We start from the raw sequence: 15,402 nt of genomic DNA, 5'->3' as shown, positions 1-15,402 counted from the left end.
CCATAAAATGTACCACTTTCTAGATTTGTCTGATGTTTCCTCGGGTGTAAATTCAAACACAGTATATTTTGGCAAGAATTCCGCATAACAGATGCTGTCTATACTGCGTCCTATCAGGAGGCATCTGTTGGCAGGGTAGTAAGGCTAGGTTGGGGACCCATATTTAACCTCGATACAAAATAAGCCACCAGACTTTCAGCTCAGCGCCTTTTCTTTACACCAGCGAAGTCGGCTGCGCTGGGACCCGCAGTGCGGAGTCCACCGCGGGACGGTCCCTTTGGGTCTCCCACGCCCCGCTCCTGCACATCTTCGCCTGGCCTCGCCCCCGCCGGCCTGGCCACGCCCCGGCCCGGCCCATCCCCCACCCCTCTCCAGCCCCGCCGGCCTAGCGGGCGGAACCAATAGCATCTGGCACTGCGCTCGACGTCGCCCGCCCGGAGTCTGCATCCAGGTGCTCCGGCCGCACGCGGACGCCGTTCTCGGTAGGCTTCCGGCGCACGCTGATCTGCAGCCGCCGACGGGCCGGAGTTCGCGGAGCCGCTGCAGTCTGTCTCGCCTGTGCGCCTGGTTCAGCCGCCGCCATGGGGATCCTGGAGAAGATCTCCGAGATCGAGAAGGAGATCGCCCGCACGCAGAAGAACAAGGGTGAGGGCCGGCCCGGCGGGGCGTCTGCGGCGGGCGGGGGGGCTGCCGGAGCCGGAGGAGCCGGGCGGGATCCCAAGGGTGCGGATCGGGGCCCGACCAGGGGGCCGAGTAGAGAACCCCAGCATACGGAGCAAGCATCCGACCCGGAGAGGCGGGGTCGGGGTTCGAAGCCGGGTCTCCTGGCGGTCGGGCCTGGTGGATTGGCGCTCTGCTCCTTTGTGGGCGGAAGTCCAGGAGGAGACCCCCCCACACACACAGGTACAGCCTCGCCAGCTGCCCGGAGCCCCTCGGTGGGGTGGAGGCAGTCAGGACTTGAGTCTGGCGGACCTGGGTTTGGACCCCGGCTCCACCTCGTACCTGCTGTGAAAGCTCGGGAAGTCACCTCACCTCTGGGAACCTCAGTGTCCCCCTCTGCAAATGAGGGTAATAACCCCGTGCGCCCTCTTAGCTCACAACTAAGTTAAACCGGATTCTGTTTGCAAAGCACTGGACGCACGTGAGCGCCCGGTATTAAAGTGGATCCCGCAGCATAGGTAGCGCTTGAAGCATCAAATCTGGGCGCAGACTGTAAGGGTGGTGGGAGCTCAGAGGAGAGGAGCAGTGAGGAGAGGAGACTGGTGACACCCAAAGAGCCTTCCAGGAGGAGGTGGGACTTGAGCTGGTTGGGGGCGGGATTCCAGGAGAGGGGCACTGCTGAGGCAAAGACACGGGAGCTGAGGTGAGCACGGCGTGTTCATGGGAGAGGGAGGAGGAGAGTCTAGATGAGAAGGAGGGTCTGGAGTAGTGGGAGATGTGGTTGGCTGTGGTGGGCGAGGCCCAGTGCCTGACCAGCCCTGCTGTGGGATTGCAGGAGCAGGAAGCAAGCCTGTGGTTGGTCTCAGTGTCTGTCGTCCCTTGGCTGTGAAGTTGGGGGGCTGCCTTCACTCTCATTCTGTAAATACTCGCGGAACCCTTACTAGGTGCCAGGCACTGTGGTTAAAGCAGTGAACGGCTGGCACGTCCTTGCCCGCATGGAGCTGACCTTCCAGTGGACCATCTGTAAACTGGTAGCTGAATACACAGGATAATTTCAGCCAATAATAAACGCCGTGGAGACAAACTAGGGTGATGTCGCAAGCGTGTCGGGGTAAGGGCTGGGGCTACTTAGGTGGCGTGATCAGAGAACACCACCATGAGGTGGGGACGTTTGAGCTGAGACCAGAATGAGAAGAAGGAACCAGCCATGCAAAGACCTGGGGGGAGACTGTTCCTGGCAGATGAAACAGCTGCTGCAGAGGACCTGAGGCAGGAATGAACTTGGCTTGTTGAAGGAGCTGAAGGTCTGGGGCTGGAGTGCAGGATGGGAAAGGAGTGGGCCAGTCGTGTAGGCCTTGTAGGTCATGCGAAAGAGTCCAGGTTGTGTTCTAAGGGCAGTGGAAGCTAGTGGAGGGTGTTACGCAGCAGAGACTTCTGTTTTAAAAGTTCCCCCTGGCTGCCCTGCAGAGCATCACCCATGGGGCTCAAGGAAGGTAGCAGGGAGGCTTGAGATGCTGCCGCTTGGGCAGTGGTCCAGGAGGGGACGTAAAGGTGATGAAGGGATCAAGACCTAGTCCTTCCCTTCAGAGATGCTCAGGGTCTCATGCGCCGGGGTGACAGAAAGGACCACGTGAACCCGACTTGCTGAGCCTGTCCTTGACCACTTCTCACTGCCCTCAATTCACTCATTCAGTTGCCAAAACACTTCCTGAGCACCACACCGGAAGCTGGGGATCCTGCCCTTCTGGAGGGAAGGAAGCAAAGAAACAAGATTCAGTCGTCCCTCGGCATGGGGGAGGGGGGCACTGGTTCCGGGACCCACCGCAGACCCCATGATCTTAGAATGCCGCATCCGATAGCCGGCCCTCCATGTCCACGGTTCCGCATCCACAGATTCCGTCCACCGCAGACCATGTAGCACTGTGACATCACTGAAAAAAATTCCCGTATAAGTGGGCCCGTGCAGTTGAAACCCGTGTTATTCCGGGGTCGGCTCTAGTTTCAAATGGTGCTGAGAAGCCATGAAGACAAATGGGACCAGCGAGGGGCCTGGCATGGGGTGGGGGTTACTGCAGACAGTAATAATAACTGACTTGTATTGAGAGCTTACCATGTGCTGGTCATCGTTCGCAGAGCTTTCTTTAATTACAGAAATCTGCAGAAGCAGTTATCGCTGCTAACATCCCTGTTTTGCAGATTAAGAAACTGATGCACGAGGAGGTTAAGGAACTTTTCCAAAGTAAAATGGCCCGTAATTTCAGGATGGAATTCCAACACAGGCCCTTAAGCTCCGCGTGACATTGCCTCTGCATGACTGGGCAGGGGAGGCCTCTCTGAAGAGGTGACATGGAGCTGAGAAGGAGTCAGCCTTGGGAAGATGAGGTTGAAATGGAGTAGCAAGTGCAAAGGTCCTGAGGCGAGAATGGGCGGCTGGACTGTGCCAATGAGAGGGACAGTGGTGGAGACGGGAAGTGGCCAGGCCGGTCACCTGACCACAGCAACATGACACGTAGCTGAGGTCCTGTACCCTCCCTCTGCTGCCCTGCAGTGCAGCTCCCCATCAGTAGTGTAACTTACGTACATGAGAATTTGGAAAAAATCGATATCAAGGAGGAGAAAAAGGAAAGTAATTTATAATTAAAATAGGGTTTATTTCCATAAGTGAATGTAGGGGCACAGCCAAGATACAGTGGAGTTACAAGGAGGCGGTGAGGTGTTTGCAGCGCTGCACATGTGGTAGCCACAGTGCAGATGATGCAGGTGTGTCGTGTGGGTGACTCACGTCCCCTCCACGAGGCCTCCCTGTTGGCAGCCTGGGGTCCCAAGCAGGCAAGCCTGTCTGGGTAAAGTTTCAAACGAAACATGCCATACTCTTCCCTCAGCATACACAGTAGTTCCACTCCTGGGAATGTCAGTGTCTGTCAACGCTGTAAAAACGCCCTCTGAGGCTCTGGGCCCCAGAGATCCTGATCCAGGCTCCCTCTGTGGCCCTGCAACACGGGACAGTTCTTGGCTCTGCTGGTCTGACTTATAGAGCTGCGGGCTTCCCCAGCTCCTGCCTGATAAGTGCCCGTGAAGACCACCATCACTTCACCATCGCAGCGACACCTGAAAACGCCCTCCAGGATGCCCCCAGGAGTGGTGCCGCCTTGGCTGAGAACCACTGACCTTGGGTCGTGTCTGTCTGTCGGTTGCTGTCTGGCTCTGAGGGTCCCGGCCAGCATTCGGCTGCGTGTATTTGGTTGCGTACGGGACCCTCCCAACCCACCCGGGACACTCACCTTCCATCTTGTGTTGTCTTTTAGCCACCGAGTATCACCTGGGCCTGCTGAAAGCAAAACTCGCCAAGTATCGGGCCCAGCTCCTGGAACCCTCCAAATCGTCCTCATCCAAAGGCGAGGGCTTCGATGTCATGAAGTCGGGCGACGCCCGCGTGGCGCTGATCGGCTTCCCCTCTGTGGGTAAGGTCAGTGATGGGCACCGCAGGCCTCGGGGAGGAAGGTGGCTGGTCTCCGCTCTGCTGCGGCCGCGCCCCCTCCCTCCTCTCTGAGCCGGCTCCAGGGCGCAGGAGACCCAGCCTCCCTGGGCCCGGTGGGGACTCTTCAGCAGGAGTGGCCCTGCTGGCCTCTGCCTTGTCCCCAAGCACAGATGTTCACTGAGTGTGCACCTCGTGCCAGGCATGTTCTGCCCCTGCCCACTCAGCCCCGAGCTCGCGGAGGAGAGGGGAAGGGCAGGCACGTGGAGCGGGGCGGCTGCCCTGTGAGCAGGTGTGTGAGCAGAGCCCCGAGGAGGGGACCTTGAGGCGGAGGCCGTCGGGGAGCGAGGGTGGCGGGGCGCCTTGAACTGACCGGGTGTGACCCCTGGGCGGCCGGCGAGCACGGCCAGGCTTTGACTCCTAGGGTGTTGCCGTGGATTCGCTCGTTTTAGCCTTTTCTTTCGACCTTACTTTCCAGCCTGCAAGGCCTTCTCTCCCGGGTGAGAAGCCCAGGCTGGGAGGAGCCACTCTAGTGACCGAGAGCTGTGCCCTTGGGGTCTGGGCCCTGTTGGGAATCTGGGCTCTCTGAGCACAGGAGGGCGCGGGCCGCCCTCCTGCAGGGGCCAGACAGGTTCGGGGGTGTCCCCCAGGTTGGCCTCTGGCAACCACGGCTCTCAGGGCCGCCCGGCTGGCCACACCTGTCTACCCCACCAGGTTTTTACGTTTCCTCAAGTTTCCAAGAGGCCCCCTGGGCAGAGACTTTGTGACCTGAGGCCTATGATCTCTCACGAGCCCTGTTTGGGTTCCAGGGCCTGAGGGCGTGTGAGCGAGCTGCGCCCCAGCTCCCTGCTGACTAGGGTGGGGGCGCCGGGCCGGGCCGGGCTGGCCTCGTGGCACTGCCCGCGGCTGTGCTGGCCTCTGGGCCACAGCGTCCATCACTGTGGTTGCTGCACTCCCCCTGCCTTGTCACCTCCTTCACAAGGTCGGGACCGGATCGAGGTCCCGGGTCCCCAGCAGAAGCAGGACCGAAGGCAGGGTCTCTCAGTCCCGGCCGGGTGTGGCCCCACTCCCGCCGTGGGCCGGCCGCGAGGTCCCATCCGGATCCTTCCCTGCTCCCCTCCCTCCCTCCCTTGCAGCCCTGCGCCACCGCCGGCGCTCTCAGGCAGGAGGGTCCCTGCCTCCTTGCCCTCCTGGGAGCAGCAGCTGTGTGCTGTGGGACCGACACCTACTCCAAGTTTTCTGGGCCCAGGAGGGTCTGGAGGTTCCGTGGAGCTGGGGATGGGTCCCAATGTAGCGGGGGAACCCCCTTAGGAACCAGGTCCCTGTGTCCACCCGAGGCAGGCCTGAGGCCTCAGGCACAGGGTGGCCCTGTGGTGTTGAACCCCCCAGGCAGGGCCAGAGGTGACTTTTCCAGCTGTTGTCATCACAGCCCAGCTGGGGGGATGGGGGTCTCCCCGCGTCGCACCTGGGCTCCTGGAGGCGGGGCACGACCCCCGCTGCAACGAGCTGCTTTCTCCCAGTCCACCTTCCTCAGCCTGATCACCTCCACGGCCAGCGAGGCTGCGTCCTATGAATTCACAACCCTGACCTGCATCCCTGGGGTCATTGAAGTAAGTCGGGGCTTGCCGGATCCCAGGAGGGAGGGTGAGCGCGCGCGCGTGCGCGCGCATGCGTGTGTGTGTGTGTGTGTGTGTGTGTGTGTGTGTGTGTGTGTGTCTCGTGTGCCGGGGGAGGCTCTGGGCTGAGCTGCTCTGCCCTCAAGCATGGACACCGCTGGGGGCTGGGGCTGCCGGGACCCCAGAGACGCCTGGCCCGTCCTGCAATCCTGGCTGGTTCCGAGAGTCTGCCAGCATGCACAGCTCTCCCCGGTGCCCCTCTGTGACCCGCTGCCCTGCGCCGCCCCGGCTCGGGTCACCCGTGGCTGGCTGGCTCCTGTTCCCTGAGAAGCTTTGGAGCCTTGGGCAACGGGGGTTCTGTGGCCTTGGGCCTCCCACCGTGAGGAGCTGTTACCATCAGCAGTGGCTGCCGGGGGCTTATAGAGACTCCCGCCCTCCAGGCGGCCCCTCGGCTGGCTCGCGGGACATGGTCCGCCCAGGCTGGGGGGGTGGGGCCGCGGCTCACACTTGGCCGGGAGGCCCCTTCACAGCCCGCCGGCCCCGCCTTACCTCCTTTCCTGCATCCTAGTACAAAGGCGCCAACATCCAGCTCCTGGACCTCCCTGGGATCATCGAAGGCGCAGCACAAGGTGGGAGGGGGAGCAGGTGGGGGGGCGGGGTGGAGCCCAGGCCCCCTGCGGGCGCCTGTGGACGGTTCACGGGAGGGTTGGGCTCACAGCCCCTCCCCGGGCCCAGTGCTCTGTTCCCGAGGGACTCTGGCCTCAGAGCTGAGGGGACTGAGGCCCAGGAGGTGGGTGGCTTGCCCAGGGTCGCACGGCTCACCAGGCAGTTTTGGTTCCCACGTCCAGTGTGTGGTGGACCCCGCCAGGGACGGGCGCACGGCAGTGGAGCCCTAGCCCCGGAGCCCTGTCCTCTGAGATGGGACACGCCCTCGGCTTTGGTGGCAGGTGGCTGCCCGCTGGGGTCGTCCCTCCCTTGCCAGGTGCCAGCTCCGTGCGGACCGTTGTCTCGCTTAATCCTCTGACACCCCTGTGACTGAGCGAGTGTCGTCATTTCCTTCTCACGGCCGGGAGGAGCGTGGGGACGGACGGCTGAGCGTCTGCCCTAAACGACCGTGCACCTGTGCAGTGCGGGACTGGAGTTGGAGCCTCCTCCTGGGGGTCCCGTGCCCACCGCCCTCATCAGGGCGAGGTCCTGCCTACTTGGATTGGCGTGGGGAGCGATGGTGGTCCCCCAGGAACCTGCCATCCCAGCCAGCAGGAGGAGGCCTGGCCCCCACGGGGGAGGCTCACCCGCTGTAGTCAGGAGGCCCCTGGAGACCACCGGGTCCCCGGCTGTGACCCCAGTCCCCAAGTGGCTGTGTGACCTTGGCCTGGTGCCTGCCTTCTCTGGCTGTCCGATGGCAGGGTCTGACCTTGGTGACGGCTCCACAGCCCCTCCCTGTGCCTTCTGCTGCTTCCTTTCCGTAACCCTCGTTCTGGGAGGGGCAGACTCGTCACATCCTGGAACCACGTAGCTTTGTGGTCTTGGGCAAGTGGTTGAGTGTTTCTAAGCCAGGCCTCGGTTTTCTGGTGTCTGGACCAGGTAGATAACAGCGACTGCCCAGTGTGGCTCTGCAGGCTGAGTGAGCAGCTGGTGGAGGATCACCCCGCTCGGCCCGTGGAGCGGGGTGGGGGTGGGGGGCAGCGGGGGGCACCTCTGCTCCCCAGGCGCTGGTGTCGGGGTTGCTCCTAGAACACATTTCCACGAGTGAGACAGGGCTCAGGAGAAGTACCTGCCTGGGGGCGGCGCACGGCAGACCGCGCGGGCCTGTAGGGGCAAGAGCCTGCGCCATGGGCTGCGGGCGTCCCGCGGTCCTGCCCATGTCACTGTGTAACCACGTTCCGCCCTCCTGACCAGGGAAGGGCCGTGGCCGGCAGGTGATCGCCGTGGCACGCACAGCCGACGTCGTCATCATGATGCTGGACGCCACCAAGGGAGAGGTGCAGAGGTCCGCATTTGGGATGGGGCAGGCTGACACGCCTGGGAAGGCCCTGCGGGGGGAACAGGACACTGCGGCTACCGCCCGTGTGTCCCTGAGCTCGTGGTGGGTGGTTCCAGGGGTGCTTGGCGCTCTGCCATGTGGGAGCAGTGGCAGGACTGTCCACGGCTACACCCAGTGCAGGCGGCCTGGGGCAGCCTCCCCGAGAGGCTTGCGTCTGGAGGATGGGGCTGTGCCGTGCCACCCTGGCTCTGGCTCCTGCCTGCGGGGGCCTGGGTGCCCCATTGCTGCCCAGCGTCTGCCAGGAGCCCGGCCGCAGACAGCAGAGCCTTGCTCACGCCCTGGCCTGCGGCTGAGGGCACAGCAGGCCATCTCCCCTCGGACTGGCCCGAGGGTCTGGGGCTCGTCCTCAGCGCCTTTGGTTGCTGGGAGGGGACGTTCGGCGGCTGGTGGCGGGTGCGGGGGGGCCGGCCGTGGAGGGTGGGGGCCGCACGGCCTGCCCCGGGCACCTGTGAAGGCCACGGGGACTCCACCAGGTCCCTGCTGGAGAAGGAGCTGGGGTCGGTCGGCATCCGCCTCAACAAGCACAAGCCCAACATCTACTTCAAGGTGAGGCCTCGGCAAGGGGGTGGGCCCGGCCGCGGCCGCAGGGTGAGCGGTGCGGGCTGCGGCTGCCGCTCTGTCAGCATCACCCCTCCCTCTCTCCTCCAGCCCAAGAAAGGAGGCGGCATCTCCTTCAACTCGACGGTCACGCTGACCCAGTGCTCAGAGAAGCTGGTGCAGCTGATCCTGCACGAGTACAGCATCCTTCCCGAAGGTGCGAGAGGGGGGCCGTGGTCCTCGGGCAGCGGAGGCCCGGGTGACGCAGACTGCCCACATCACCCAGCTCCGTCCAAGCCGCAGGAAAGCTGCGGCCAGCTCACACGAGGCACTTCTGTCCCCTTTGCTTCACGCTCCCCAAGCTTCAGGCTGGCCGGGCCGTAGCCGTGCACCCCTGGCTCCTTGCAGGGTACAAGGCCGGTCACGTGTGGAAGGAAGACGAGATGGCGAGGGACAGGGCCTCCTGGGCTGCGGAGGCCTCGGGGCGACCCCAGGGGGCAGGGGGGGGCCAGGCTGGGGGCGGTGGTTTTAGCGGAGGCAGGGCGGCCGCAGGGGGCAGCTCGCGTTGTAGTGGGAGCGGGACCAGTGCTCCGGCCTCTGGAACTGGCTGCCTTGGCGATCCTGGCAAGGGCGTCATTTCTTCTGTTGTAACAGCAAAGATTTAAAATATTGAACCCCTTACACGTTGTGCTTCCCTGAGAAAAGTGAGGGAGCTCCCCAAACGTTAAAATCCTGTAAAACTGTGGAAGCGGATAACCTTACAGTCCCTCTTGGCAGCGTCTCTCGCGATCGGCTGTTTCAGGCCCTGCTGGCAGCGGGGGTGGGGGGGGTGCTGCTGGCGCACAGGTTGCCCTTAACCCTGGCCCCTCAGAGATCTTCAACGCGGAGGTGCTGTTCCGAGAAGACTGCTCCCCGGACGAGTTCATAGACGTGATCATGGGCAACCGCGTGTACATGCCCTGCTTGTATGTAAGTGGTACCAGCCCCCGGGGCAGCCACGTGGGAGGGGAGCCCTCACCCCAGGGGCTGCTTCCGTCCCGCAGGCGCCTCGGGCTTGCCCCAGAGCGCCAGCGCAGCCTCTCCCCCAGGCCCCTTCAGCCTCTCCCCATCCTTGAGTCAGCGGGTGGAGCCCTGTTGCCACACTGCTCTCTTCCTCTCATTCCCCAACACCTCCTCCCCCTTTCCAACCCCAGGTTTATAACAAAATCGACCAGATCTCAATGGAGGAAGTGGACCGCCTGGCCCGGAAACCTGACAGCGTGGTCATTAGGTGAGGTTCGCGGCCGCCCTCTCTGAGTGGGGGTCCATCTGTCAGGCCTCTGTGCGCCCCGGGGTAGCTGCTGGTGACCGTGGCCGAGTCCCCCCTAACCTGTCTGGGCCAGGTGGGTGACGGGGTAAGCTCTGGTTATGAAAACAGAAGGACTTCATCCACCAAGGTCTGGGAGTGAGAGTGGTTAGCGGCTTCGTGGCTTAGCAGTTAACTGCAGACCCCCAGAGAGCCAGGCTGTAGCCCGCTGCTCCTGAGGCCCTGGAAGATGCGGCTTCTGTCCCCTCCGCTGGTGGGGGCGGGGAGAAGGGACTGAAGTCCTCAGGTGGGGGCTTCTCTGAGGGCCGGGTCCTGGGAGCCGCCTGCACTCAGGCTCGCCATGGCTGTGGGCCCTCTGTCGGGGCAGCCTGGCTTTGTGCCCACCCTGCTGGCTCCCCAGCTCCACCCAGGTGCTCTGCAGCGTCACGGTGGCGCTTGGCTTTTGGGGAGCGGGACCTTGGGGACTGAGGAGGAGCGGGCTCCTGGGCCCACGCGAGGACTGCTTCCCGGGCGTCCCTAGCAGCCATGAAGAGCAGCAGAGAGCGGGTGTCCTTCCCACAGGACAGCTCGGCTCCCCTCCTGCTGCTGCGTCCGGGCCCCGTCCTCAGGGCCCTGCAGGCCACCCCTGTACCTGCTCACGTGCATCGCAGGGGAGGGCGGGTCCCCACTCAGGGCAGTACAGCGGCAAAGGACCAAGCCAGGGGTCACCGCATTGCTGAAACCCCTGCCAGGCAGCCCTGGGCCACTCGGGGGGTGGGCTCTGCATTGTCATCCTCTGCCTCTGGCCACCCCAGCTGCCACAGGTGCCCTGTGCCCTCCACAGGGCCCCGGAGAGACGGCAGGCTGTGCTGGGCGTGAACGTGACAGTGACAAGAGGTGTTGGCAGCTGAAGCGCCGTCAGGCCTGCGGTTGTGCTGCCCCATGGGCGCCAGCTGGGCCGCACTGGCCTGGGGGCCGGGAGCCCTGGGTGCTCTGACCGGCCCCTTCCTCCCGGCAGCTGCGGCATGAAGCTGAACCTGGACTATCTGCTGGAGATGCTCTGGGAGTACCTGGCCCTGACCTGCATCTACACCAAGAAGAGAGGCCGTGAGTCAGGGCCGCACGGCCCGAGAAGCGGCCGGGCCTCCCCCTCCCCCGGGCCGCCCGGTCCGCGCGCGGCGCCCAGAGCCCCGGCCCAGCCAGTCTCTACACGACAGCTTTCTCCCGTCTCAGAGCTGGCACCACCCTCTACCGCAGCCTGTCAGAGGCCTCGGCCTGAGCCCTTGTGGCAAAGAATGCCGAGTTCTGGGGCTGCTGGCCTTGAGGGGGATGTGGGGATGGGATAGACACCGCCAGCAGTGGCTCCCCAAGCGGTGACAGACGCTACGTCAAGGCTTTAGGGCACTGGGCACACGGGGTCCTCCCCGACGTCCCAGCCCCTGTGCACACGCCTCACATCCCACGGCCTAGCGGCCGAGCTTGGGCAGTTTGCGTCGACCTTGGCCGTGTCTGCAGAGGGAGGTGAGGCTGCCGGCCGGAGCCGGTCCAGCCTGGGTTCTCCTGCGGGTCCCCTCGGCCGGGGCTCTTGTGGCTGATGGGTTTGCAGTAGGTTGCTCCCTGGACTGGGGTGTAGTTTGATTTTCTGTGTTGAGTCAAGGCCGTAGAAGTCCGTTCGGGGCTCTTAACGAGGGTGTGCCCGGGAGTGGGGGAAGCGCAGGCCAAAGCCGGAGACTGGAAGGGCCTCCGCTTCCTGCGGAGGGGGGCTGCGTGGCAGTGGGCCCTGACTCTGCTGACTTCCCGCCCCGCCCCGCCTGTCTGTGCAGAGAGGCCGGACTTCACAGACGCCATCATCCTCCGGAAAGGGGCCTCTGTGGAGCACGTGGTGAGTTGAGGAGACCTGTCCAGGCCGGGGTGGGGGGAGCTCTGCCCATCGCCCGGGGCCCTGCCTGACGTCTTCCCGGCCCTCAGCCGCCGCGTTGCAGTCGGGTGCTTGGACGCGTGTCCTGCCACCCAGCTGCAGTTAGGGGGCGGCGTGGAATGGGGCCCAGCGGGTAAGGCACTCGGCTTGCTGCCCGGTGCAGGGAAGACGCCTGGGAAGCGGTCGTCACCATCCTGTCCCACCAGGGCTGCGGGGTCCTCGGGGCCATTCAGGCGTTCGGTCAGTAGAGCTGCCGCCCAGGACGATTCTGGGTTGTGCGTTCCCAGTTGGGCCTCCCCCATGCTTGCCTCCACTCAGCCCCCCGCGCAGCCCGCCCCTCCACGCGCCCCATCGGCTCCGCCCCCAGGGGCTCAGTGCACCCAACATGCTAGTGAGCGTCGGTGTCCAGCCGAGTAGCCCCGGTTCCTGCCGGAACTGGGGTCCTTTGGGGCCAACAGATGCCAGCCACCCAATCCTGCAGCTAAACAGTCCCACACCGAGGGGAGTGCAGTGGGGGGTGGCTGGCGGCACGTTGGCACATGCCCTGGCCCTCTCAGGACGTGGGGCTTCCGCCACACCTGGCAGGAAAGCTGGAGAGGCCAGGAGCAAAAGGCTCTTCCAGGCAGTGGGGCGGCAGGTGCAAAGGCCCGAGGCAGGAGCGAACATGGACTGTGGGCCGTTGGCTGCCAGCTGGCACGGAGGGTCGCAGGGTCGAAGGCAGCAGGTGCTAGAAGGTGGGGAGGGGCCTGCGGGGCCCTTGGTTCCAGAGCCTGGATCTTGTCCCAGCGAGGCCTGCCTTGCAGGACCTCAGCCCCTCCTGGATACTCACCTATCACAGGTGCCATGCTGTGCACACAGGCCTGCCTGGGTGCTGACCACAGACCCAAAGTAGAGAAGCCAGTCAGACATGGGGTTGCACCCTGGCGCCCACATACTAACGTTGAGGGGTAACCTCATCTGGTGGTAACGGAGCCCCCGGGGCCTTTGCAGTCCACCTAGTGGAGCTGACAAGAGCCTTGCCTGCACAGGATCACGGGCCATGAGCTCCAGGGGCAGAAAGGACCTGGCAGGGCCGGCAGGGGTGAGAGACACTGTGGGCTTCAAGGGTCTCCCATCCACAAACAGTATTAAAAAGGATGACCTTAGGGGACTTCCCTGGTGGTCCAGTGGTTAAGACTCTGCGCTTACACTGCAGGGGGGGCGCAGGTTCAATCCCTGGTCGGGGGACTGAATCCCACATGCTGTGCGGTGCAGCTTGGGTGGCCTTCCATCCTCCCTCATTGCTAGAGACACAAGTGCATAGGAACGCTTGTCTCCAGGGAGAGCCGTGGAGCAGGCTCAGTGGGAAACAGCGCCTACTGACTTTGGTGTCAGGGATGCCAGGGCACGATGGGACCTGCAGCAAACTGGAGGGCACCCTCCCCATCTGCCTCGAGGGCTCCCAGGGTCCCGGGACGACTCTGCAACTGTGTGACCCTGAGCTTGTCAGGCAGGTCTAGTTCTGTCGTTCGGAGGCAAGCGCATTTGCAGGCAGAGCTGACCTGGACCGTCAGATTTCGTCTTTTGGTCTAGAAAACAGCGAGTGTCGGGACGGGTGTGTGTGTGTCTGTGCTCGTCCCTGCCGGCAGTGTCCTCAGCTGTGGCCACGCATCCTTGGTCACCCAGAGGAGGCCCAGATCAGGATGGCCCCCCGGAAACGTTCCTGTAGGCCTGATGTCTGGGCTCAGGCATTTGGTCTCTGCCCAGGGCCTGTGAGGCTGTGGGCACGTGGAGGACAGGCGACGTCGCACTATCCTCACCCCGGCCGCCTCCACCGCGCCCGCCCAGCCCGTGCAGCCAGGGGGCCACATTCTCGGGCGGAAGAGCTGGCTGCCCTCCAAGTTCTTCCCTTCGGGCCTCCTAACAGCGCTGGGTTCCTGTGACCTTTGTCCCTACTCGGGACTGCTACAGGATGTGGGCCATCCTGGGCTGGGGGTGACGTGTTATGTGGGAGGTTCCGGGTCAGGGCGGCAGGAGGTGAGAGAGGCAGGCCCGGTGGGGACCCTGACAGCCCTCATCCACCTGCCAGAGCACCTGTCAGGGCTGCCTTTCCAGCAGGGTGGGTGGGCGGGCCCAGGTCCTTCAGCGGCCGCGGCCCCGTAGAGGCAGGAAGCGGGAGCGCCAGAGCAGCTGTGAGCACAAGGCTGCGTGGGGACCGCCAGAGCACCTGCCCTGGGCCCAGTTGCTTCTGGGCGCAGCCCGGGCTCACCATCCGTCTCTCTCCCGTCCCCCAGTGCCACCGCATCCACCGGTCACTCGCCAGCCAGTTCAAGTACGCGCTGGTGTGGGTGAGTCTTGGGCGGGAGGCAGGCAGGGTCGCCCGGGGCAGCCTCAGGGTCAGGCAGGAGCTCCGTCCTTCCGCATGGGGACTGGGGTGTCCGTCAGTCCTGCTCGCGGGGTGTGTGGTTTGCATGCTGACCCAGACCAGACACGGCCCTCCCGCTTCGGGATCCGGGCCGGGTGGACCGCTGGGAGTCCTGCTGTCAGAGGCTGCGGGGTCTGCTGGCGCTGGGACCCCCACTCTAGACCCCCCATCTGCACCTCCACCCCCTTCCAGTGACAGTCAGCTTCGGCCGGGTGGGTACAGAGGCTGATGTGGTCCCCCGTCCCGCTCCCCACTCAGGGCACCAGCACCAAGTACAGCCCGCAGCGGGTGGGCCTGACCCACACCATGGAGCACGAGGACGTAATCCAGATCGTGAAGAAGTAGTGGCCCCGCCCCCGCCCCCGCCCCCAGTGGGACTCACCAGAGCCTAAAGTGGGGAAATACAAATGCACCCCAGGAAGGGGTCTCTCGTGTCTCTGCTGCTTGCAGAAATTTCTTCAATGGGCAGATGGTGGACAGCATGCTGGGGCCTTAGGACGAGGTTGGGGCTGGGCTGGGCTGGCGGTGTTTCCCATGAGACTGGACTCTGGAAGGGGTCCTATTTGGGTCCCTGGGCCTGCGCCTTCTCCCCCCCCTCCCCGCGCCTTCCAGTGCAGAATGAGCAAGCTGCCCACCTGTCCCCAGCTAGGGCCTAGTGCAGATGGCTGGCTTGATGCCGTGGGCCTACTTGGGTCCCTGGCGGCCCCTCAGCTCCTGCCGGTTTTTCTGGTTCTCAGGGAGGGGGCTGCCCAGGACAAAACCCCCTATCCACCCCCCACCCCAGGGCTGCCCCGTGATGGAAACCAGAGATCTGGGGCTTTAAAGGCCCAGCTCATGCCCTCCACAGCCTGACCAGTCCCGAAGGGCCACCCCTTCCCAGGGCACCCCCTGCCCAGCACAGAGCCCAGGACCCAGCCCGGTGCAGATACCTGGGGTGGCGGATTTGGAGTCTGGGCTCTGCGTTTTCTCTAAATACCACCCCACCCTGCACCCCCAAATCTCTCGGCTCTCCTTCCTGAAATAAAAAGTGGAAACAATGCCTGTTCACTAAGGACAGTTTTGTGAGTTTGCTGAACTCGGTTGCCAGGTTGGGTCGGGGCAGCAGTGAGTGTGCGGATCCTGGGCCTTGGGGAAGCAGGCCCAAGCCTGGGGTTCAGGGGGGCCTCTGTGAGGAGTGATGCGAGGCGCCTTGCGGGCCTGCGAGCAGCCTGGGCTCCAGGGGCAGCGACTTGCCCTCGGCTACACGGCTTGTGAGCGCAGAGCTGGGATTGGAGCCCCAGCTGAGGCTGCTGAGCCAATGAGAAGACATCCTCCCGGCCCTGCAGCCTTTGGGGCAGGTGGCAACAGGTTTTCGGAGGCACTGGGCCAGCAGGTGGGGCAGAGCCCCGGGGGCTGGGCTGTGGAGCAGGCCCACTGCCCAGCTCTCCCGGCTGTTCTTGGCTTCTCTGTCAGCAGCTCAGGCT

General features: G+C 64.0%; 1 protein-coding gene across 1 annotated transcript; it reads left to right on the top strand.

The window, feature by feature from the left end:
• The first annotated feature begins 389 nt into the window (after window positions 1-389).
• On the top strand, window positions 390-14,974 carry DRG2 (developmentally regulated GTP binding protein 2). Its single transcript, XM_030861209.3, has 13 exons — window positions 390-645; window positions 3,966-4,126; window positions 5,656-5,745; window positions 6,320-6,380; window positions 7,651-7,741; window positions 8,269-8,341; window positions 8,444-8,534; window positions 9,204-9,301; window positions 9,526-9,602; window positions 10,636-10,724; window positions 11,441-11,499; window positions 13,809-13,862; window positions 14,198-14,974. The coding sequence occupies exons 1-13, from the start codon at window positions 582-584 to the stop codon at window positions 14,282-14,284; spliced, it is 1,095 nt and encodes a 364-aa protein (XP_030717069.1). The 5' UTR covers window positions 390-581; the 3' UTR covers window positions 14,285-14,974.
• Window positions 14,975-15,402: the final 428 nt, after the last annotated feature.

Source organism: Globicephala melas, chromosome 20 (genome assembly GCF_963455315.2).
Source record: "Globicephala melas chromosome 20, mGloMel1.2, whole genome shotgun sequence".
In the NCBI taxonomy this organism is placed as follows: Eukaryota; Metazoa; Chordata; class Mammalia; order Artiodactyla; family Delphinidae; genus Globicephala; species Globicephala melas.
The sequence above is the reverse complement of the archived record's forward strand: the minus strand, read 5'-3'. Positions and strand labels throughout refer to the sequence as shown.

Coding starts and splice junctions, on each gene's coding strand:
- DRG2 (XM_030861209.3), top strand. CDS start 582: ATGGGGATCCTGGAGAAGATCTCCGAGATCGAGAAGGAGATCGCCCGC. Junction 5,746..6,319: donor GCATCCCTGGGGTCATTGAA/GTAAGTCGGGGC, acceptor CCTGCATCCTAG/TACAAAGGCGCCAACATCCA. Junction 6,381..7,650: donor CATCGAAGGCGCAGCACAAG/GTGGGAGGGGGA, acceptor CCTCCTGACCAG/GGAAGGGCCGTGGCCGGCAG.